Below are 26,314 nucleotides of genomic sequence, written 5' to 3'. Positions count from 1 at the left end.
TTTGTAAGATAGAAATTCCCAAAACGAGGCCGGAAAAGGGAAAAAAAAAATCCTAACACCGCTGGTTAAACAGCGTAGTACGAAGTCCAATCACTGAAGATTGGAAAAAAAATGACACATCGTAGGGATACGGCTAAACCTTTATCCCCGATAGTATGGCGTTGTAGTGAACATTCAGGATCGTCGCTCCCTTCATTACTTATGGGTCTGCAGTATGAGTTGTGAATATTTGGGATCGCCGCTCCATTCATTACTTATGGGTCTGCAGTATGAGTTGTGAATATTTGGGATCGCCGCTCAATTCATTACTTATGGGTCTGCAGTATGGAGTTGTGAATATTTGGGATCGCCGCTCCATTCATTACTTATGGGTCTGCAGTATGAGTTGTGAATATTTGGGATCGCCGCTCCATTCATTACTTATGGGTCTGCAGTATGAGTTGTGAATATTTGGGATCGCCGCTCCATTCATTACTTATGGGTCTGCAGTATGAGTTGTGAATATTTGGGATCGCCGCTCCATTCATTACTTATGGGTCTGCAGTATGAGTTGTGAATATTTGGGATCGTCGCTCCATTCATTACTTATGGGTCTGCAGTATGAGTTGTGAATATTTGGGATCGCCGCTCCGTTCATTACTTATGGGTCTGCAGTATGAGTTGTGAATATTTGGGATCGCCGCTCCGTTCATTACTTATGGGTCTGCAGTATGGAGTTGTGAATATTTGGGATCGCCGCTCCATTCATTACTTATGGGTCTGTAGTATGAGTTGTGAATATTTGGGATCGTCGCTCCATTCATTACTTATGGGTCTGCAGTATGGAGTTGTGAATATTTGGGATCGCCGCTCCGTTCATTACTTATGGGTCTGCAGTATGAGTTGTGAATATTTAGGATCGTGTCTCCATTCATTACTTATGGGTCTGCAGTATGAGTTGTGAATATTTGGGATCGTGTCTCCATTCATTACTTATGGGTCTGCAGTATGAGTTGTGAATATTTGGGATCGCCGCTCCGTTCATTACTTATGGGTCTGCAGTATGAGTTGTGAATATTTGGGATCGTGTCTCCATTCATTACTTATGGGTCTGCAGTATGAGTTGTGAATATTTAGGATCGTGTCTCCATTCATTACTTATGGGTCTGCAGTATGAGTTGTGAATATTTGGGATCGTGTCTCCATTCATTACTTATGGGTCTGCAGTATGAGTTGTGAATATTTGGGATCGCCGCTCCATTCATTACTTATGGGTCTGCAGTATGAGTTGTGAATATTTAGGATCGTGTCTCCATTCATTACTTATGGGTCTGCAGTATGAGTTGTGAATATTTGGGATCGTGTCTCCATTCATTACTTATGGGTCTGCAGTATGAGTTGTGAATATTTGGGATCGCCGCTCCATTCATTACTTATGGGTCTGCAGTATGAGTTGTGAATATTTGGGATCGCCGCTCCGTTCATTACTTATGGGTCTGCAGTATGAGTTGTGAATATTTGGGATCGTGTCTCCATTCATTACTTATGGGTCTGCAGTATGAGTTGTGAATATTTGGGATCGTCGCTCCATTCATTACTTATGGGTCTGTAGTATGAGTTGTGAATATTTGGGATCGTCGCTCCATTCATTACTTATGGGTCTGCAGTATGAGTTGTGAATATTTAGGATCGTCGCTCCATTCATTACTTATGGGTCTGCAGTATGGAGTTGTGAATATTTGGGATCGCCGCTCCGTTCATTACTTATGGGTGTGTAGTATGAGTTGTGAATATTTGGGATCGCCGCTCCATTCATTACTTATGGGTCTGCAGTATGAGTTGTGAATATTTAGGATCGTGTCTCCATTCATTACTTATGGGTCTGCAGTATGAGTTGTGAATATTTGGGATCGTGTCTCCATTCATTACTTATGGGTCTGCAGTATGAGTTGTGAATATTTGGGATCGTCACTCCATTCATTACTTATGGGTCTGCAGTATGAGTTGTGAATATTTAGGATCGCCGCTCCGTTCATTACTTATGGGTCTGCAGTATGAGTTGTGAATATTTAGGATCGTGTCTCCATTCATTACTTATGGGTCTGCAGTATGAGTTGTGAATATTTGGGATCGTGTCTCCATTCATTACTTATGGGTCTGCAGTATGAGTTGTGAATATTTGGGATCGCCGCTCCATTCATTACTTATGGGTCTGCAGTATGAGTTGTGAATATTTAGGATCGTGTCTCCATTCATTACTTATGGGTCTGCAGTATGAGTTGTGAATATTTGGGATCGTGTCTCCATTCATTACTTATGGGTCTGCAGTATGAGTTGTGAATATTTGGGATCGCCGCTCCGTTCATTACTTATGGGTCTGCAGTATGAGTTGTGAATATTTGGGATCGTCACTCCATTCATTACTTATGGGTCTGCAGTATGAGTTGTGAATATTTGGGATCGTCACTCCATTACGTCACTCCACTCCACTCCACTACGATTCTATGATTCTCTATGATTCTATGAATATTTGGGATCGCCGCTCCATTCATTACTTATGGGTCTGCAGTATGAGTTGTGAATATTTGGGATCGTGTCTACATTCATTACTTATGGGTCTGTAGTATGAGTTGTGAATATTTGGGATCGTCGCTCCCTTCATTACTTATGGGTCTGCAGTATGAGTTGTGAATATTTGGGATCGTCGCTCCCTTCATTACTTATGGGTCTGCAGTATGAGTTGTGAATATTTGGGATCGCCGCTCCATTCATTACTTTTGGGTCTGCAGTATGAGTTGTGAATGGGATGAAGCAATGGGATGAAACTGAATGGGAGGAGACACAGATTAGATATTAGAAAAAACTTTTTGACAGTTAGAGTGATCAATGAGTGGAACAGGCTGCCACAAGAAGTGGTGAGTTCTCCTTCAATGGAAGTCTTCAAACAGAGGCTGGACAGACATCTGACTGGGATGATTTAGCGAATCCTGCTTTGAGCAGGGGGTTGGACCAGATGGCCCAGGAGGTCCCTTCCAACTCTACGATTCTATGATTCTCTATGATTCTATGATTCTATGAATATTTGGGATCGCCGCTCCATTCATTACTTATGGGTCTGCAGTATGAGTTGTGAACATTTGGGATCGTGTCTACATTCATTACTTATGGGTCTGCAGTATGAGTTGTGAATATTTGGGATCGCCGCTCCATTCATTACTTATGGGTCTGTAGTATGAGTTGTGAATATTTGGGATCGTCACTTCATTCATTACTTATGGGTCTGCAGTATGAGTTGTGAATATTTGGGATCGTCACTCCATTCATTACTTATGGGTCTGCAGTATGAGTTGTGAATATTTGGGATCGCCGCTCCGTTCATTACTTATGGGTCTGCAGTATGAGTTGTGAATATTTGGGATCGCCACTCCGTTCATTACTTATGGGTCTGCAGTATGAGTTGTGAATATTTGGGATCGCCGCTCCATTCATTACTTATGGGTCTGCAGTACGGAGTTGTGAATATTTGGGATCGCCGCTCCGTTCATTACTTATGGGTCTGCAGTATGAGTTGTGAATATTTAGGATCGCCGCTCTGTTCATTACTTATGGGTCTGCAGTATGAGTTGTGAATATTTGGGATCGCCGCTCCATTCATTACTTATGGGTCTGCAGTATGAGTTGTGAATATTTGGGATCGCCGCTCTTTTCATTACTTATGGGTCTGCAGTATGAGTTGTGAATATTTGGGATCGTCGCTCCGTTCATTACTTATGGGTCTCCAGTATGAGTTGTGAATATTTGGGATCGTGTCTCCATTCATTACTTATGGGTCTGCAGTATGAGTTGTGAATATTTGGGATCGCCGCTCCGTTCATTACTTATGGGTCTGCAGTATGAGTTGTGAATATTTAGGATCGCCGCTCTGTTCATTACTTATGGGTCTGCAGTATGAGTTGTGAATATTTGGGATCGTCGCTCCCTTCATTACTTATGGGTCTGCAGTATGGAGTTGTGAATATTTAGGATCGCCGCTCTGTTCATTACTTATGGGTGTGCAGTATGAGTTGTGAATATTTGGGATCGCCGCTCCATTCGTTACTTATGGGTCTGCAGTATGAGTTGTGAATATTTGGGATCGCCGCTCCGTTCATTACTTATGGGTCTGTAGTATGAGTTGTGAATATTAGGGATCGTCGCTCCATTCATTACTTATGGGTCTGCAGTATGAGTTGTGAATATTTGGGATCGTCGCTCCATTCATTACTTATGGGTCTGCAGTATGAGTTGTGAATATTTGGGATCGTCGCTCCATTCATTACTTATGGGTCTGCAGTATGGAGTTGTGAATATTTGGGATCGCCGCTCCATTCATTACTTATGGGTCTGTAGTATGAGTTGTGAATATTTGGGATCGTCGCTCCATTCATTACTTATGGGTCTGCAGTATGAGTTGTGAATATTTGGGATCGTCGCTCCATTCATTACTTATGGGTCTGCAGTATGGAGTTGTGAATATTTGGGATCGTCACTCCATTCATTACTTATGGGTCTGCAGTATGGAGTTGTGAATATTTAGGATCGTCGCTCCATTCATTACTTATGGGTCTGCAGTATGGAGTTGTGAATATTTGGGATCGCCGCTCCATTCATTACTTATGGGTCTGTAGTATGAGTTGTGAATATTTGGGATCGTCGCTCCATTCATTACTTATGGGTCTGCAGTATGAGTTGTGAATATTTGGGATCGTCGCTCCATTCATTACTTATGGGTCTGCAGTATGAGTTGTGAATATTTGGGATCGTCGCTCCATTCATTACTTATGGGTCTGCAGTATGAGTTGTGAATATTTGGGATCGTCGCTCCATTCATTACTTATGGGTCTGCAGTATGAGTTGTGAATATTTGAGATCGCCGCTCCGTTCATTACTTATGGGTCTGCAGTATGGAGTTGTGAATATTTGGGATCGTCACTCCATTCATTACTTATGGGTCTGCAGTATGAGTTGTGAATATTTGAGATCGCCGCTCCGTTCATTACTTATGGGTCTGCAGTATGAGTTGTGAATATTTGCGATCGTGTCTCCATTCATTACTTATGGGTCTGCAGTATGAGTTGTGAATATTTGGGATCGCCGCTCCGTTCATTACTTATGGGTCTGCAGTATGAGTTGTGAATATTTGGGATCGCCGCTCAATTCATTACTTATGGGTCTGTAGTATGAGTTGTGAATATTTGGGATCGTCACTCCATTCATTACTTATGGGTCTGCAGTATGAGTTGTGAATATTTGGGATCGCCGCTCCGTTCATTACTTATGGGTCTGCAGTATGGAGTTGTGAATATTTGGGATCGCCGCTCCGTTCATTACTTATGGGTCTGCAGTATGAGTTGTGAATATTTGGGATCGCTGCTCCAGTCATTTCTTATGGGTCTGCAGTATGAGTTGTGAATATTTGGGATCGCCGCTCCGTTCATTACTTATGGGTCTGCAGTATGAGTTGTGAATATTTGAGATCGTCGCTCCGTTCATTACTTATGGGTCTGCAGTATGAGTTGTGAATATTTGAGATCGTCGCTCCGTTCATTACTTATGGGTCTGTAGGATGAGTTGTGAATATTTGGGATCGCCGCTCCGTTCATTACTTATGGGTCTGCAGTATGAGTTGTGAATATTTGGGATCGTCACTCCATTCATCACTTCTGGGTCTGCAGTATGAGTTGTGAATATTTGGGATCGTGTCTCCATTCATTACTTATGGGTCTGCAGTATGAGTTGTGAATATTTGGGATCGCCGCTCCGTTCATTACTTATGGGTCTGCAGTATGAGTTGTGAATATTTGGGATCGTCACTCCGTTCATTACTTATGGGTCTGCAGTATGAGTTGTGAATATTTGAGATCGTCACTCCGTTCATTACTTATGGGTCTGCAGTATGAGTTGTGAATATTTGGGATCGCCGCTCCGTTCATTACTTATGGGTCTGCAGTATGAGTTGTGAATATTTGGGATCGCCACTCCGTTCATTACTTATGGGTCTGCAGTATGAGTTGTGAATATTTGGGATCGTCGCTCCATTCATTACTTATGGGTCTGCAGTATGAGTTGTGAATATTTGAGATCGCCGCTCCGTTCATTACTTATGGGTCTGCAGTATGGAGTTGTGAATATTTGGGATCGTCACTCCATTCATTACTTATGGGTCTGCAGTATGAGTTGTGAATATTTGAGATCGCCGCTCCGTTCATTACTTATGGGTCTGCAGTATGAGTTGTGAATATTTGGGATCGTGTCTCCATTCATTACTTATGGGTCTGCAGTATGAGTTGTGAATATTTGGGATCGCCGCTCCGTTCATTACTTATGGGTCTGCAGTATGAGTTGTGAATATTTGGGATCGCCGCTCAATTCATTACTTATGGGTCTGTAGTATGAGTTGTGAATATTTGGGATCGTCACTCCATTCATTACTTATGGGTCTGCAGTATGAGTTGTGAATATTTGGGATCGTCACTCCATTCATTACTTATGGGTCTGCAGTATGGAGTTGTGAATATTTGGGATCGCCGCTCAATTCATTACTTATGGGTCTGTAGTATGAGTTGTGAATATTTGGGATCGTCACTCCATTCATTACTTATGGGTCTGCAGTATGAGTTGTGAATATTTGGGATCGTCACTCCATTCATTACTTATGGGTCTGCAGTATGAGTTGTGAATATTTGGGATCGCCGCTCCGTTCATTACTTATGGGTCTGCAGTATGGAGTTGTGAATATTTGGGATCGCCGCTCCGTTCATTACTTATGGGTCTGCAGTATGAGTTGTGAATATTTGGGATCGCTGCTCCAGTCATTTCTTATGGGTCTGCAGTATGAGTTGTGAATATTTGGGATCGCCGCTCCGTTCATTACTTATGGGTCTGCAGTATGAGTTGTGAATATTTGAGATCGTCGCTCCGTTCATTACTTATGGGTCTGCAGTATGAGTTGTGAATATTTGAGATCGTCGCTCCGTTCATTACTTATGGGTCTGTAGGATGAGTTGTGAATATTTGGGATCGCCGTTCCGTTCATTACTTATGGGTCTGCAGTATGAGTTGTGAATATTTGAGATCGTCGCTCCGTTCATTACTTATGGGTCTGTAGGATGAGTTGTGAATATTTGGGATCGCCGCTCCGTTCATTACTTATGGGTCTGCAGTATGAGTTGTGAATATTTGGGATCGTCACTCCATTCATCACTTCTGGGTCTGCAGTATGAGTTGTGAATATTTGGGATCGTGTCTCCATTCATTACTTATGGGTCTGCAGTATGAGTTGTGAATATTTGGGATCGTGTCTCCATTCATTACTTATGGGTCTGCAGTATGAGTTGTGAATATTTGGGATCGTCACTCCATTCATTACTTATGGGTCTGCAGTATGAGTTGTGAATATTTGGGATCGTGTCTCCATTCATTACTTATGGGTCTGCAGTATGAGTTGTGAATATTTGGGATCGCCGCTCCGTTCATTACTTATGGGTCTGCAGTATGAGTTGTGAATATTTGGGATCGTCACTCCGTTCATTACTTATGGGTCTGCAGTATGAGTTGTGAATATTTGAGATCGTCACTCCGTTCATTACTTATGGGTCTGCAGTATGAGTTGTGAATATTTGGGATCGCCGCTCCGTTCATTACTTATGGGTCTGCAGTATGAGTTGTGAATATTTGGGATCGTCACTCCGTTCATTACTTATGGGTCTGCAGTATGAGTTGTGAATATATGAGATCGTCGCTCCGTTCATTACTTATGGGTCTGCAGTATGAGTTGTGAATATATGAGATCGTCGCTCCGTTCATTACTTATGGGTCTGCAGTATGAGTTGTGAATATATGAGATCGTCGCTCCGTTCATTACTTATGGGTCTGCAGTATGAGTTGTGAATATTTGAGATCGCCGCTCCGTTCATTACTTATGGGTCTGCAGTATGAGTTGTGAATATTTGGGATCGTCACTCCATTCATTACTTATGGGTCTGCAGTATGAGTTGTGAATATTTGAGATCGCCGCTCCGTTCATTACTTATGGGTCTGTAGTATGAGTTGTGAATATTTGGGATCGTCACTCCATTCATTACTTATGGGTCTGCAGTATGAGTTGTGAATATTTGGGATCGTCGCTCCATTCATTACTTATGGGTCTGCAGTATGAGTTGTGAATATTTGGGATCGTCACTCCATTCATTACTTATGGGTCTGCAGTATGAGTTGTGAATATTTGGGATCGTGTCTCCATTCATTACTTATGGGTCTGCAGTATGAGTTGTGAATATTTGGGATCGTCACTCCATTCATTACTTATGGGTCTGTAGTATGAGTTGTGAATATTTGGGATCGTCACTCCATTCATTACTTATGGGTCTGCAGTATGAGTTGTGAATATTTAGGATCGTCACTCCATTCATTACTTATGGGTCTGCAGTATGAGTTGTGAATATTTGGGATCGCCGCTCCGTTCATTACTTATGGGTCTGTAGTATGAGTTGTGAATATTTGGGATCGCTGCTCCAGTCATTACTTATGGGTCTGCTGATCGCTGCATGCGGCTTTTTCCATCAATCCAATAAACCAGGGTTCTCCAACTCCAGTCCTCAAGGCCCACCAACAGGTCATGTTTTCAGGATTTCCCTTGTATTGTACAGATGATGCAATTATCACCTGGGCAATACTAAGGAAATCCTGAAAACATGACCTGTTGGTGGGGCCTTGAGTTCTGGAGTTGGGGGACCATGCGCTGCAATAAACAATGAATGGAGCATCAGTCGGGGGTCCGATTTCCCACGCCATAATGTAACTGGGGTGGAAACTCCCTGATCAGCAAGTTATCACCTATAGAGTGCTCCTGACCCAGAACTGTGTGCTCTCTCATGCGGCAAGCAGAGGCAGGTGATCAGCTGAAGAGCAGCGCTTACAAGCTGAATAGAAAATAACTTGTAAGCGCTGCACTTCTTGCCTAAGGGGTCGACCTCAGCTGATAAACTGCAAAGGTGGCCGGTAGCCTAGGCAACGAGCAATCAATAATAAAATATAAAATCCCTCCATTCTTGAGGAGAGAGAAATGTTTATGCCCCCACACTGCTCCATGCACGGGAAAAAAAATAAAAAAGTTAAGTCTCGGAAAATGGAGATACATCATTTATTTATTTTTTTATACAACGTTCAGAATTTTTTTCACCCCTAAATTAGTGCAATCGTACTGACCTGGAGACTAAAGTTACCGGGTCAAGTTTACTACACAATTAAGACTGTAGAAATGAACCCAAAGACAATGGCAGAATTGCATTTTTTTCACCGTTTCGTCCCACATTTTCCTGTACATCATATATATATATATAAAGTGAATAGTGTTGTTCTAAACTACAACTTGTCCCGCAAAAGAAAGCCCTAATATGGCTGTGTCGAAAAAAGGGGCAGAAAAATGAAAGCGCAAGAAGGAACAATTGCCTGGTCCTTAACTACATCTCTTCTACGGCCCGATTGTGCTGTATATGGAAAATGAATGGAAAATGTGACCATCGGGTGACAAAGAAAACACTACACATGACAGCAAAAAGCCCGACCCTCGCTGCGCTGGTCAGCTCCACCCAGGCTGTGTGCACACAGAGGATTGTCTGCAGATGAGTTGGAGCAGAAACTCAGGGTTTTTCAATAGTCTTTCTAAGTTTGGAGAGTTTTTATTAAGTTACTGCTCCAAGAACGCCTTGAAAAACTCTCCACAAAGCCATAGAGAGAAAAACCAAAATGGGATTTCGGAAGAGATAATCAGGGAAGTCGCGGTGGTTCGTAAACCTTCATCAGGTCATCGCCGGTCTCTGAGACTTACAGCAAAGAGAGAAATAAAATATAGAAATTAGAGGTTTTTATAGTTGTGGTCCTAATGTCAGGAAGATGTGGGAGAACGTCGATCCGGGCGACAGCGCCGCCTCCATAAATAAAGGCGACACCTGTATGACTGCTAGATGCCCATAGACTGTAGGACGTCTGCTTTTTTTTTTTTTTTTTTCCAAAAGTCACATTTCTTCCCCTATAAACACAGCTGTAACAGGATTTTTATTTTATTTTTTTGCGGGACGTGTTGTATTTTACAATGACACCGTTGCTTTTACCATATAATGAACAGAAAAACGGAAAAAAAAATTCCAATAGGCTTTTTTTTTTTATTTTTTATGGCATTTATTGTGTAGTAAAATGGTCCCCGGTCACACGATTCTCCAGGTTTAAAAAAAATAAATAAAAGTAAATTAAAAAAAATAGATAAAAATCTCTAAAAACCCCATTAAATCTGCTGAGTCCCAGCTAGGCCGCTAAGGTGCTGCCCAGCCAATCAGAGCAGTGCTTTCAGTTATACAGGTGACTGGTTGCTAAGGACCTCGTCTAGTGCAGTTGAGCTGCCCATAGCGACCAATCACAGCTGTACTTTCATTCTTCCAAAGCAGAGCTGATTGGTTACTTTCTACAAAACAATAAACATCAAACTTTTAGTAACCAATCAGATGGTGCTTGACATTTTCTTTCACGTTAGAAAATGAGAGAAAGCCTGTGATGGGTTGACAAAACATCAAAAGCATGCGCAGACATAATCGGGAACTAGGCCATGTTCAGACATAGTGTAATAAGTCCTACGTTACTGTCCACGATGTGAATGCGGCTTCATACATCCCATCCCGCATCCACATGTTTGACACACCCATGCAGTTAGATATGTGACCAGCTTACTGACTGTTTCCAATAACCATCAGACCTGTGAACATGGTCCAGGGTCGATCTGAGATATTGTAATAAAGTGATAATAAGATTGTGTAGGTCGGCCATATGGAGGCAGCTGTATGGCGACCCCCCGATGGCTCGTGTTGGTGGGTCAGGGCGGGTGGTCTAGCATATGAGCATTTCTTGCCGTCTCTCACACTGATGCCTCCTCTGTTTTCTCTCACAGGTCGAAAGTTCATTATCGCCAACGCTCGTGTGGAAAACTGCGCCGTCATCTACTGTAACGATGGCTTCTGCTCCATGTGCGGGTACACGAGGGCGGAGGTCATGCAGAGACCCTGCACCTGTGACTTCCTGTACGGCCCTCGCACCACCTCCAGCGCGGTGTCGCAGATCGCTCAGGCCCTGGTGGGATCCGAGGAGCGTAAGGTGGAGATCTCCTTCTATCGAAAAGATGGTAAGTTCCTACGGCGTTTATCGGGAAAAGTGGCCGTGGATCGCATTCATGACTCTTTACCTTCCACGGTCCTCAGTATCACCCTGGTGACACCAGGCTGGTCCATTGACTATAGCAGGCAGCTGCTCCATTGACTATAGCAGGCAGCTGGTCCATTGACTATAGCAGGCAGCTGGTCCATTGGCTATAGCAGGCAGCTGGTCCATTGGCTATAGCAGGCAGCTGGTCCGATGACTATAGCAGGCAGCTGGTCCATTGACTATAGCAGGCAGCTGGTCCGATGACTATAGCAGGCAGCTGGTCCATTGACTATAGCAGGCAGCTGGTCCGATGACTATAGCAGGCAGCTGGTCCGATGACTATAGCAGGCAGCTGGTCCGATGACTATAGCAGGCAGCTGGTCCGATGACTATAGTAGGCAGCTGGTCCGATGACTATAGCAGGCAGCTGGTCCGATGACTATAGCAGGCAGCTGGTCCATTGACTATAGCAGGCAGCTGCTCCAATAACTAAAGCAGGCAGCTGGTCCGATGACTACAGCAGGCAGCTGGTCCGATGACTATAGCAGGCAGCTGGTCCGATGACTATAGCAGGCAGCTGGTCCAATAACTATAGCAGGCAGCTGGTCCATTGACTGTAGCAGGCAGCTGGTCCATTGACTGTAGCAGGCAGCTGGTCCATTGACTGTAGCAGGCAGCTGGTCCATTGACTATAGCAGGTAGCTGGTCCATTGACTATAGCAGGCAGCTGGTCCATTGACTATAGCAGGCAGCTGGTCCATTGACTATAGCATGCAGAGCTGGTGTCTCCCAGGTAAAGCTGAGCATCGATCAATGGTTTCTCTCTATAATCATTTAATGTACTGAGGGGTGACTATAGTCGGCAGCCATTTTACTCACGATCAGTAACTCAACATTCGGTTGGAGGAGATGTAACATCTACTGGAGGGAGAAGAGAAGTGGAAATTGTTGATGTACAGGACTTCATGTTTCAACCCACAAACAGGGTCTTCTTCAGGCAGAATCAGCAAACATCCACACACAGGCTTCGTTTTTCATGCAGGAAAAAAATGATCAAAAATGCTATGTCCAGAAAGCTGTGGACTAAATTACTGGCGAGTTTATGCTTTTTTGATGCATATTATTTTGGTTCTAAGCCATTTTTATCTCAATGGGAAAAATTTGTTAAAAATACTTAAAGAATTGAGAACGCATCACACGTTAACAAAACACAAGGAAAAAAAACTGAACAGATGAGATTTAGAAATCCAATGCATTTTGCTATTCGGGCTCGTTCCCATGGAGCGTTTTTGATGAGATTTGTGTTGTCACTTATTAATGAGGAAACCTGCAGCTTTCTAAAGTAACAACCAGATGAGATTTCTGAAATGTCATGTGTTTTTTTTTTTACCTGTAGTGCATTTTTTTTTAATGGCGCACATCAGTTCTTTCAGCGTTTTTTTATTGTGGTTTTTCCGAATTGAAGTCAAAATGGATTTGCAACAAAAAAGCAGCCAAAATCTATATAAAAACAACAACAAAAATGCACATAATTTACGCTGCAGTTTTCTGACCATAGCCTGCGTTTTTCATGCAGAAAAGAAAAAAATAAATGCTGTGTGTGAACAGGCTTTGATCATTGCATATTGTGGAATAATTTATTTGTTATATTATATATTTATCACATGGACAAGAACAAAATTATAAATTGCTGTAGATTCTGTCTGGATTCTGGCGAGGCATTTTAAGGCGTTTTTCGTACTGTTTTCATAGCAGTCTTTATTAAAGGGTTATTCTCCCCTACGAATGATATAGGACAGGGGTCCCCAACCTGTAGCTTGGGAGCCACATGTAGTTCACGGTCCCATGAATTGTGGCTCGCGGCTGTCTGCCAGCTTGCTACTGTCACGATCCATTTTTGGATCTGTCATATACTGGATTCACTGATATAAACTTTTTTCCTTTCAGGCCATCGGGGGTTAATATCAGTTTTTGCCCCCGGTGGCCGCTGGTGTTACTAAATGTTTAGTCTGCTAGTGGAGACCACTCCCGCCTTCCTATATAAGGTCACCTGGTACACCAGCTGACTGTTGGTAATAGCAGGTCCTTTGCAAACCAACCTTTGAGAAGAGAGGAGCTATCTGGAGCAATGGTGTTTCTGCTGAAAGCTGTGTTTGGGTGCCTTACTCTGCTGCCTCGGGGCATTGACAATTTTTTGTTTTTCCCTGTCCGTTATTTTCCCTTGTGTTTTGTTTTAGTACAGCGGTGGGATCAGTGTCCGCACTTACCAATTCCCTACTGAGGGTTAGGTGCAGGGTGAGTGAGGGCTGAGGTATCCTGGTCGGCGACGGTTTGAAAGAAGCCGTATAGGGACGTCAGGCTAGTTCAGGAACACAGCCTCAGGAGAGTGCAGGAGGTGTCCCTTTCCCCGTTCCCTATTGCAGGGCCCACCGTTGTAATTGTGTCCCCGGTGTCCCCTTGTCTATCTTGGTTGTTTTAGTGACCGACCGATCTTCGGGTCGCGTCACACAGGGCCAAGTCACAGTGTGACAGCTGCATTAGCTCCAGAAAAGGTGAATTTTTGAGTAGCCCTGCACAGAAGAGAAGATCTGGATGCACATTTACTGGTCTTAGGGGTTTAGAGATAATTTAAGAATTATACGCTGGAGACAGGATGATACTACCTGTGAGAGGTGGTGCCTGAAGCTGGATGAGGCAGTGTGTTGTGAGTGCTTGATGGGAGAATACTGAATGGGAGTATTGTGGGGATCGCAAGATCTTGGTGTACTGATTTGGGGGGATTTCTGTGGAAAAGCTTTGGTTATCATTATACCCGTAATGGGGGCTCTGGTTGCCACTACTGTAAGGGGGGGGCAGGAGCTGAATGTGACTCGCGACCCTCTCTCAGAGCTGAATGTGGCTCTCTAGGTCAGAAAGGTTGGGGACCACTGCTATAGGAGGTAACTCGCTGATCGCTGCGGGGTCTGAACACTTCAACCCCAGCTATCTCGAGGATGCGGTTTAGGATTCTCCCCGGCGCCCGCTCCACCTCCGCTCCATTCATTCTCTATGTGACTGCCGGGAGTACCGGAGCGCCATACTGGGATGACAGCAGTGAAGTAGCGCTTATCTTATTACTTTATCACATGCCCTGCGCTTTCAAAGTTTTTGCAGGAAATCGGACCACCCCTTTAAGGTTTGGAATTCTTTATTTAAATTGGTGCCAGAGTCTGACAACCAGGATTCCCCTTGTGATTTGTCAGAGTTGTCATGGACCCAAATGACCGTTCACATCAATACCTTCCTTCTTCCTGCTGTGAATACTTATGTGTGGACACTGATGTGGATGGTGATTTTAATGCCCGCGGTCCACATGGCAGCGATGGTAATCGGATGTGTCATGGACGGCATCACTCTCAGACCCGTGCTTGTTTTGTGTGCGCAGCTCCCCAGCATTTGGCACAATTGTCTTCAAGGTGATGTGAAAAACAGTTTTCTATTTATACAGCCGTCCCATTTCTGCCCGGAAAATGACGCGGAGGATTTACGGCTTCTCTCACCGGGGCCTGGATGGATGCCGGGGCACCAAGTAAATCTGCAGATTCTGTTTCCATCTAGGACATCACAGCAGCCGAGGAGATAGATAAACACTGCTCAAAAAAAATAAAGGGAACACTTAGATTCTGTTTAACTCCAAGTAAATCAAACTTCTGTGAAATCAAACTGTCCACTTAGGAAGCAACACTGATTGACAATCAATTTCACATGCTGTTGTGCAAATGGAGTAGACAACAGATGGAAATTATTGGCAATTATCAAGACACCCTCTATAATGGAGTGGTTCTGCAGGTGGGGACCACAGACCACATCTCAGTACCAATGCTGTCTGGCTGATGTTTTGGTCACTTTTGAATGTTGGTTGTGCTTTTACACTCGTGGTCGCATGAGACTGACTCTACAACCCACACAAGTGGCTCAGGTAGTGCAGCTCATCCAGGATGGCACATCCATGTGAGCTGTGGCAAGAAGGTTTGCTGTGTCTGTCAGCATAGTGTCCAGAGGCTGGAGGCGCTACCAGGAGACAGGCCAGTATACCAGGAGATGTGGAGGGGGCCGTAGGAGGGCAACAACCCAGCAGCAGGACCGCTACCTCAGCCTTTGTGCAAGGAGGAACAGGAGGAGCAATGTCAGAGCCCTGCAAAATGACTTCCAGCAGGCCACAAATGTGCATGTGTCTGCACAAACGGTTAGAAACAGACTCCATGAGGATGGTCTGAGTGCCCGAAGTCCACAGATGGGGGTTGTGCTCACATCCCCACACCATGCGGCCCTCCAAAGAAATGCCACCCCACAACATTACTGACCCATTGCCAAATTTGTCATGCTGAAGGATGTTGCAGGCAGCAGATCGCTCTCCACGGCGTCTCCAGACTCTGTCACGTCTGTCACACGTGCTCAGTGTGAACCTGCTTTCATCTGTGAAGAGCACAGGGCGTCAGTGGCGAATTTGCCAATCCTGGTGTTCTATGGCAAATGCTAAGCGTCCTGCATGGTGTTGTGCTGTGAGCACAACCCCCACCTGTGGACGTCGGGCACATAGACCATCCTCATGGAGTCAGTTTCTAACGGTTTGTGCAGACACATGCACATTTGTGGCCTGCTGGAGGTCATTTTACAGGGCTCTGGCAATGTTCCTCCTTGCACAAAGACTGAGGTAGCGGTCATGCTGCTGGGTTGTTGCCCTCCTATGGCCCCCTCCACTTCTCCTGGTGTTCTGGCCGGTCTCCTGGTAGCGCCTCCAGCCTCTGGACACTACTCTGACAGATACAGCAAACCTTCTTGCCACAGCTCACATTGATGTGCCATCCTGGATGTGCTGCACTACCTGAGCCACTTGTGTGGGTTGTAGAGTCCGTCTCATGCTACCACGAGTGTGAAAACACAACCAACATTCAAAAGTGACCAAAACATAAGCCAGAAAGCATTGGTACTGAGATGTGGTCTGTGGTCCCCACCTGCAGAACCGCTCCTTTATTGAGGGTGTCTTGATAATTGCCAATAATTTCCATCTGTTGTCTATTCCATTTGCACAACCGCAGGTGAAATTGATCGTCAATCAGTGTTGCTTCCTAAGTGGACAGTTTGATTTCACAGAAGTTTGATTTACTTGGAGTTAGATTCTGTTGTTTTAGTGTTCCCTTTATTTTTTTGAGCAGTGTATATACAGTACATACACACCATGTTTAGTCAGGGCAGATCAGTTATACACTGTTTCATCTCTCCATCATTTATGATATCTGCTTGTCGTCTGGGAATGGAGACCTTTTTGTAAAAACAGGTGTAAGTCTAACACTTCTCACAGATGTGGCTTTGCTACAGTTGCACGTAGTATCGGCACTGTACACGTGGGATGTGGATGCAGCAGTCAGGGCAGCACTGGGTCAGGGTGATCCGCGGCCGCTCAGGGTTAATTGGCCGGCAGGATTTACTCTTATTATAATCCGCAGCATGTAATAGTATTTCTGGGATTTATCATAAGAGGTCACACAGCGGAGTTATTACAGCTCATGACCGAGCGTCCTGCGGGGGAGGGTCGCACCGGGCGACCAGGGACAAGGAGGATAAATGGACGGGAGGGGTCTGTGCGCCCCTCAGAGGTAATCACTGCCTGACCCTAAACTGTTCTAACAGTCCGGTCACACCTGTATATTATTACACCCCTGTATCCTGGACATGTGTATATTATTACACTCCTGTATCCTGGACACCTATATATTATTACACCCCCATACACCTGTATATTATTAGACCCCCGTACACCTGTATGTTATTACACCCTCATACACCTGTATATTATTACACTCCTGTATTCCATACACCTGTATATTATTATGCTCCCGTACACCTTTATATTATTACATACCTGTATATTACACCCCCATATACCTGTATATTATTACGCTCCCGTACACCTGTAAATTATTACACACCTGTATTCCGTACACCTGTACATTATAACACCCCCGTACACCTGTATGTTACACCCCCATATACCTTTGTATTATTACGCTCCCGTACACCTGTATATTATTACACCCCCGTACACATGACCCCCGTATACCTGTATACTATTACACCCCGTACACCTGTATATTATTACACACCTGTATTCTGTACACCTGTGTTATGAGCTCATTTTCTGCTCCACCATTTGAGAGTTCCCCTTCCGTTCTCCCTCTGGTGGTGACAGGAGGTAGTGAGGTTGGTTTAAGTGGTAGTGATCTGCCACCTGGTGAGGAAGATAATGATTGGATCTCTGGAGTATCAGACTGGATATGAGACAGCCGACGCCCTATCCAGGTGCTGGTGATGCAGTCTGCTTCTCAGGTCTAGGACTCAGCTCTGTTCCAGTCTTCTCAAAGATAAGTGTGTTTTTTGCTAATGTTCACACTTGCTCTTGTTGGTCTTTTCAGTTTTTTGTGTGGTCAGCCAGCCCAGCTGGGCTGTGCTGAATTTCCACTCATTTGCCAAATTGCCTTTTTTTGTCCCTTATTAGATTGGCCTCTTTTTGCGCTGTCTCAGAATATTTCAGAGTGCTGATATAGTGGGAGAAGTCTAGTGACTTCAGGGTTAATTTTGCTATCAGTTGTGTTGGACATTTTGTAGGGTTTTTGGCAGACTGCAGACAGTGTCTTTTCTTTCCTTTCCTTTCTAGTTAGTCGGGCCCCATCGTTTGCTCAGCCTATTTTCCTGCCTTTGTTTGTTTGTGTTTTCAGCTTTTTTCACCATCAATACATGTGGGGGGCTGTCTCTCCTTTGGGGTCTGCTCTTGGGCAGTTAGTTTTCCTCTTTTCCTGCTTTAGGCTTATCTAGTTCTCCGGTTGTGACGAGGCGTCTAGGACCACCGTAGGAACGCTCCACGACTGCTGCTAGTTGCGTGTTAGGATCAGGGGTCTGCAGTCTGCATAGTTACCAACCTCTTTGGTTTTTCTGAGACTTAGCTTGTATTGTTTTTTATTTCCTCCTCGGCTAGCCGTTCATAACACACCTGTACATTATTACACTCCCGTACACCTGTATATTATTACACTCCTGTACACCTGTATATTATTACACACCTGTATTTTGTACACCTGTATATTATTACACTCCCGTACACCTGTATATTATTACACACCTGTATTCTGTACACCTGTATATTATTACACCCTCGTACACCTGTGTATTATTACACTCCCGTACACCTGTATATTATTACACCCCCGTCCACGTGACCCCCGTATACCTGTATATTATTACACTTCCGTACACCTGTATACTATTACACCCCGTACACCTGTATATTATTAAACACCTGTATTCTGTACACCTGTATACTATTACACCCCGTACACCTGTATATTATTACACACCTGTATTCTGTACACCTGTATATTATTACACTCCCGTACACCTGTATATTATTACACACCTGTATTCTGTACACCTGTATATTATTACACCCTCGTACACCTGTGTATTATTACACCCCCGTACACCTTTATATTGCGCTCCTTTCTAGTACATCCATAGTTGGGTGTCAGATGTCGGGTGGGTGTAGATGGATTGTGTTGATGAACAGCTGATCTCCTTTTGTTGATCCCCCATATTCATTGCCTCGACGTGCAATATAATAATTTTTTATGTCTGTCTGTTGTCTATTCCTGGCCCCAGAGGATTCTGGGAAGGAGTTATCTGGCGCTCGCTTGGCGGTAATGAGCACAGGTTGCATTGCAGCAGAGGAGTTTAGGAGCCGTAGGAAGAGTGGCGGAGATGCACAGGGATCGATGCACATGTCTTCAGGCCTGGAGGCTTCATCAGTAATTAGAGGCGGTTGGAAAGATGTGGAAGAACTATGGGGGCAAGGAGCGGGCGCATCGATCGGCGGTGCCATGTAATCATATACAGTGTGCTACGTGGTACATGCCTCATGCCTCTCACTTATGCCCCTCTGGAGATGATGACCTTGCTGACAGTTGCCATAATATCAAGGCTTAAACTGTGCACCTTTACGACAACCATTTAGTCCCTCAGTCCCATTAGTACTTATTGAATGGGGTTCATGCAATGCATTTTTTTTAAGCACAATTTTACTAAAAACGCTGTAAAATTGCCACTTTTTTATTGCATCTTTGGAAAAATGTATTGTGAGCGCATCATGCGAACTTGGACTTAGATTTCCCCCTTGATGAGATAAAATGCTTGCATTAGGAAATTTGTCACCAACAAGATGGCTGAAAAGTCCCACAATAGGAATGAAGTGCAGTGGATTGCTAAAGACCCCATTGGAGGGACTATGGAATAGATGGACAGGGAGTGCTTCAACAAGCAAGGTCACCAAGAACCCCACAATTACTCTTCTGGGATCACAGTCTTCATGGGATTGATGAGATAAAACAGCTAAATATAACGTGGGAGAAAACCTGCTGCAGTCTTCAAGACAACTGCGAGTGGGAATATAAAGTGGAAGAAAACCTGCTGCAGTCTGCAAGAAAAGTGCAAGCAGGAATATAAAGTGGTAGAAATCCTGCTGCAGTCTGCAACAGAAGTGCAAGCAGGAATATAAAGTGGTAGAAATCTGGCTGCAGTCTTCAAGACAACTTCCAGGTGGAATATAAAGTGGTAGAAAACTTGCTACATTCTGCAAGAGAACTTCCAGATAGAATTGTTGTGAGTTCATTTTCCCCTTCGTCACTGAGGTCTGGTGAACTTCCTATTCTGGTAAAGGAAGGTAATGAGCCTGATTATCAGGCACCTGAGTCTAATGATGATGACTGGCTGAGTGGAGTCACGGACTGGATATAAGGCTGCCGACGCCCTTCTGCCCTGCGGGTGAGTTCTCTGTGGACTTCTAGGAAACCAGTCTGATTCCTGCTCCTCTAAAGCTAAGTTTTCTGCTTTGCCTTTTAGCATTTGTGTTTTGTTTTTTGTTTGCCTTGGTTTTCTGGATTCTGCCATTCCCTGCCGGGGTGAGCTGATTCTCCTTTTGCCGGTTGCTCTGTCTTCAGAATTTTCCTGAGTACTGACATAGTCTTTTTGAAGCCTAGCATCTTCAGGGCCTTTTTCACTGTCAGTCTGTTGGCTCTTATTTTCATAGGGTTTTTCACGGATTGCAGACAGCAGCCTTCCTGTCCTTTCCTATCTAGTTAGCTTGGGCCCCGTCTTTGCTCAGTCTATCTTTCTGTCTGTGTTGTGTTCTTTCTTCTTGCTTCACCGTCATTATATGTGGGGGGCTGCCTTTTGCTTTGGGGTCTGCTCTGGGGCAGTTTAGATTTCCCTTTCTGTCTTTAGGCTATTTAATTCTCCGGCTGTGATCGAGGGGTCTAGGGCATCGTAGGAACCCCCCACGGCTACTGCTAGTTGTGTTGATAGGTTCAGGGGTCTGCAATCCGATAGCTGCCAACCTCTCTGGTTTTCTGGACTTAGCTAGCATTTCTGTTTTTGCCTCCTACGGTGACTCAATCATAACATATAATACTTCCAGATAGAATATAAAATGGTAGAAAACCTGCTGCAGTCTGCAAGAGAAGTGCAAGTGGGAATATAAAGCGGGAGAAAACCTGCTGCAGTCTGGAAGAGAAGTGAAAATGGGAATTATTTTTTACTTTTAAGACAATCACCGCAAATGAAATCTGAATTCTCAGAAGTGTCGTAGAGTCAGTGGAGAGCGGGGATCTACAAATCCCCCATCCCTCGTCCGCTTGAAATATTCTTGTTTATATCCAGAGGCTAAAAAGCTCGTATAAATTGTATCCAATCTGGACAGTCCCCCCAGCCTAAATTTTAGGGGTCTTCTTGGCAAAAATAACAAAAATTGAGCCGTACATACTCCCGTCTGCTGCAGCGCTTCTTCTCCATGGCTGCTGCTGTGATGTCACAAGTGCAAGCATGTAACCGCTGCAGACAATCCTGTGCTGTCACTGCTGATTGGCTGGACCTGTCACACGCTGTAGACGTGATATCAGAGCTGCAGCCGGTCAGTGAAAATCAGGGACAGCGGTGGAGAGAGGCAGCATTGGAGCAGCAGCGGGCAAGTCCTTCTCTACAGCTCGTAATTCGTTACAGTGTATCAGTCTGGGGTCCTGGCTCTTTTCTATACCAGATACAATTGTAACAAACAGTCAGCTGTAAGGATCAGCACAGGAGGGATTCTCAGCCTGTTACTGGACTTACAACAGCAAGCACAGATCTTACAGTACCACAATCATGGCGTTAAAACTAAAAAGTTGGAAGTTTTGGTCCTTTTTTTTTTTTTTTGGCACAAAAAATTGCAACTTTTTACTCCTTTTTTTTTTCTTTATCTCAGATATTGACATAAATCTTATTACACACCTTCCACTGGTTTAGTTTTCTGACTAATGGAGAGATGAAGATGCACCAAATTGTCCTTAAAAAACTTGGTGCATTTTAAAAGAGCAAGGTGGAATTCAAGACCCCCAGGCTTTGCTCTAGAAATCTGCCATGTACATTTTAACCCCTCCATGCTCTCCTTCTTCTACACAGACACAATATCGACCATATTATTACATTATCAGCTGTCCTGGTCCCCCCTCCCCCGCTGTCCTGGTCCCACCTCCCCCACTGTCCTGGAGTAATGAATGGTAAATGATATTAGGGGGGCAGAGCAGTATAATGAGGATATTGAGGAGAAGTAAAATCACTTAATAAAGTCTCTAATCTGCCCCCATTATGAAGCCCCCAGCAGACAATACACTTTTTACGTCGTCCATAGAAGAGGCTCTCAGCGTAATGCAGAAAAGTCTGTTCCGACTAATTGGCTGATTGAAAAGTATTTGTTGTAATCGCTGCTGATTAGATAGAGGGAGAGGTGGCGGGAATATGACACAGATCCTGTCCGCGTCATTGAGGTGCTGCACAGTGGAGGGTGCGATACCCGGACCACAGACACCGTGCACGAAATATACCGCACATTCAAATATCTTTGCCATATTTTATTATACTCCAGAGCTGCACTCACTATTCTGCTGGTGCAGTCATTGTGTACATATATTACTTTACTGATCCTGAGTTACATCCTGTATTATACTCCAGAGCTGCACTCACTATTCTGCTGGTGCAGTCATTGTGTACATACATTACTTTACTGATCCTGAGTTATATCCTGTATTATACTCCAGAGCTGCACTCACTATTCTGCTGGTGCAGTCACTGTGTACATACATTACTGATCCTGAGTTACATCCTGTATTATCCTCCAGAGCTGCACTCACTATTCTGCTGGTGCAGTCACTGTGTACATACATTACATTACTGATCCTGAGTTACATCCTGTATTATACTCCAGAGCTGCAGTCACTATTCAGTTGCTGGGACTCCCCTTGTGACTAGTGTCTGCAGAGATCTTGCTGTGATACCTTCTTGTAAGTGACATCTTTACAGCAGACACTTTCCTTCTGCATGTCAGAATCTCACCTACACTTTTGAAGTGTTTGGCCGCAGGCTTGCTGACAGTTTCCATTACAATCAAGCAGAATTATGTGTGTAGCGTCCTCCACCTTTTGTCTTCCTGTCTGAGTTAACAAAATTTGAAGATGTCATAGGATGCTCATTGTGCTGCATAGTGGACTGCCTCTCCTTGATGCGCTGACTTGTTTTAAGTCTTTTGCGCCCAGGTTTTTCTTGAAAACATTCAGGATGTGGCTAGCAACGAGCAAAACAAAAGGGGAAGCTGCAGAAACAGGACGGAGTGCGAGCGGAGTGATGCAGCATTTGTAGAGTCTATGAGAGAGAGAACGCGCGGCAGATAGAGCCGCACTATAAAGAGGCACAGATTTGGATCGTTGCGATTTCCTGGCACTCTGGGCTCATGAGGATCTCATAGACACTGACTCTGCGTTAAATATGAATATTCCTCTGGCGCTGACTATACATAGCCGAGGATAAATAATAAATGTCTCTGGAGAGATATTATGTGATCAGTCAGCGCTGTCATATTTAATGAGCACCGTTCCGTCTCCATGCTGTCTCCTCTGTCTGATTGTGAGTCCGTACCGCCGGCTGTATGGTGTCATATCTTGTACTTACCCCATCACTCCATCCCCTGCCCCTCAGAGCTGACAATCTGCAGTCATGGTGGACAAAAGTTTCCAGACTGACACATAATGTGTTTTTCACATTTTGCCTCTTCAGTGTTTTTTGCTCTTTTAGGCCCAGTGCACACGTCCTGGTGTTTCTGGCACTGAGATCCATGGTCCATGTCCGTGTGTATGTATGTGATATCTGTGTGACATCCGTGTGTCATTGTGTTGTTTGTATCAGTGTATCCGTGTGCTGTCTGTGTGACACGTTTGGAATTAAATGCAGCATAGAAATTAAAGAACATCATGTATGAAAGGTGTTCACAGGTAGAGATAAATAGAGATTAGGAGCTTAGATGTAGCTAGAGAGATAGCCGTCATAATATTTAGTAAGCTCTGAGGAGCTTGTCTGGCAGCTTTCTAGAAATCAATGTAAAAAAAATAGTGTAGGGTCCTCCTTTTTTTTCTACCCAGCTAAGGGAAAGCAGACAGCTGTGAGCTGGTTTTATTAGTTTGGTAATTGCCCAATAACTATAGAGCTTCACTGCCTATTAATATTAACTCACAGCTGTCTGCTTAGCCTTTTCTGCTTTTTAAAAATGGGGGGTACCCTAAAAAAATTGCATAGGGTCCTCCTTAATATCTGCTGTGAGTTGATATTAATTAGCTTGTGAGATCCATGGATATTGATATTTTCCCAGCCTAATAAAAATCAGACCTCAGCCGCCCCAGAAATAGCAGATCCATTAGATGCACTAATTCTGGAGCTTATCATTGGCTGTTCCTGATTGCCCTGGTGCGCTGGCAGACGGGTTAATAGTTTTGGGGCTGATGTCAGCTGTGTAATGTCCGCTGACATTAAGCAGCAGGGTTAGTAATGGAGAGGTGTCAGTTAGACCCCCCTTTTTCCCATAGAAATGTCCTTTATCAGTAACAAGCACTCCCCGACAATTACCGTCTTTTACCCATTTATTACCCTCAAAAAAATGTAATCCACAGGGTCAACCGTAATCCAAATGAAGGTTCCATAACTATCCACAACTCTGCTGCATCCTGAAGCTGTGATGAGCGGTGACATCAGTAACGTTATCGCTCACCACGGCCATCAGGAACACACTGAGAATAGCGTGAGAACCAGTCACGTCATAAAGCTTATCCCGGTTCACAGATGGCCGGATCACACTGAGGTTACCGGGAGAACCACTGGCTGTGACCTGCAGCAACCTTAATGACGTTACCGCTTGTCACTGCTGCTGGTTCTCGCACTACCCTCAGTGTGTTACTGGCAGTCGTGGTTAGCGGTAACGTTACTGATGTCACCACTCCTTATTCTTCACACTCCCGCCCCTTATTCTCCACACTCCTGCCCCTTATCCTCCACAGTCCTGCCCCTTATTCTCCACACTTCCGCCCCTTATTCTCCACACTCCCGCCCCTTATTCTCCACACTCCCGCCCCTTATTCTCCACACTCCTGCCCCTTATTCTCCACACTCCCACCCCTTATTCTCCACACTCCCGCCCCTTGTTCGCCACACTCCCGCCCCTTGTTCACCACACTCCCGCCTCTGGCCACATCTTCCTCATCCTTCTCCAGACGACCTCCCTATCCTGGTAACCTAACAGTGCCAATCTCCAGCATTTTGCCCACTATACTGCCCAGTCTCCTTCATGAAAAAAAAAACCTGCCTAATCTATAGCCACCCCAAAAATAATCACGAGGACAGGTCACTTTATTTCTCTTAGTGAGGTTTTCAACACCTTCTTTGATAAAAAAAAAACACCAAAACTCACCTTCTCAATGCTGCAGATCCCCGCCATGAACTCTTTGTGCTGCGCCTGTGCGCCTCCGTGTCTGGCGGTGCAGCTCATTCGCCGTGTATCGCCCTCAGACATGTACCGCGTCCTATTCCTACATCTCGTAATTTATTCATGAAAACGTCGACTGTAATCTTCTCGGTGTGTTTTCCCAGGGACAGCGTGACATGTGTAGACATGTTTTCCTCTCATCTCGGGATGTTCTGTTAACGCGCTCCCTGCTCTCCCTGACAAGATGTGTAATGCGAGCCACGACTATTGTGTGCGTGACAGATATTTACTCGCCCGTAGCTGCGACGTGTCCTGAGCTGACCGCCATAATGGTGCGGAGACTGCGAGCAACAGGAGAACCAGGAATGGAGGCCAGATATCAGCGTGTGAGTGATACCGATAGCCACAACACAGGAATTATGTTATATATGGAAATAATACAGCAAATGATGTCCCTACTATAATACTGCCCTTATATACTAGAATATAACCACTATAATACTGCCCCCTATGTACAAGAATATAACTACAATAATACTGCTCCTATGTACAAGAATATAACTACTATAATACTGCCCCCTATGTACAAGAATATAACCACTATAATACTGCCCCCTATGTACAAGAATATAACTACTATAATACTGCTCCTATGTACAAGAATATAACCACTATAATACTGCCCCCTATGTACAAGAATATAACTACTATAATACTGCCCCTATGTACAAGAATATAACTACTATAATACTGCCCCTATGTACAAGAATATAGCTACTATAATACTGCTCCTATGTACAAGAATATAACCGCTATAATACTGCTCCTATGTACAAGAATATAACTACTATAATACTGCTCCTATGTACAAGAATATAACCACTATAATACTGCCACCTATGTACAAGAATATAACTACTATAATACTGCTCCTATGTACAAGTATATAACTACTATAATACTGCTATTTACAAGAATATAACTAATATAATACTGCTCCTATGTACAAGAATATAACTACTATAATACTGCCCCTATGTACAAGAATATAACTACTATAATACTGCTCCTATGTACAAGAATATAACTACTATAATACTGCCCCCTATGTACAAGAATATAACCACTATAATACTGCTCCTATGTACAAGAATATAACCACTATAATACTGCTCCTATGTACAAGAATATAACTACTATAATACTGCTATTTACAAGAATATAACTAATATAATACTGCTC

At 44.1% G+C, this 26,314-nt stretch overlaps 1 protein-coding gene across 4 annotated transcripts in view; it reads left to right on the top strand.

The window, feature by feature from the left end:
- KCNH2 (potassium voltage-gated channel subfamily H member 2) overlaps window positions 1-26,314 on the top strand; it is a 316,360-nt gene that overhangs the window by 54,893 nt on the left and 235,153 nt on the right. For 3 of the 4 annotated variants that reach the window (XM_073582209.1, XM_073582210.1, XM_073582208.1), the window contains one exon: window positions 10,958-11,188. In XM_073582209.1, the coding sequence (XP_073438310.1) occupies window positions 10,958-11,188 (231 nt within the window). Of the gene's footprint in view, window positions 1-10,957; window positions 11,189-23,590; window positions 25,459-26,314 lie in introns of those variants that run through there. The other variant, XM_073582211.1, reaches the window with a different exon arrangement.

Source organism: Dendrobates tinctorius, unplaced genomic scaffold (assembly GCF_039654945.1).
Source record: "Dendrobates tinctorius isolate UK_male_01 unplaced genomic scaffold, ASM3965494v1 ptg000070l, whole genome shotgun sequence".
Lineage (NCBI taxonomy): Eukaryota > Metazoa > Chordata > Amphibia > Anura > Dendrobatidae > Dendrobates > Dendrobates tinctorius.
Note: the sequence above shows the minus strand (reverse complement) of the source record. Positions and strands in the feature narration are given on the sequence as shown.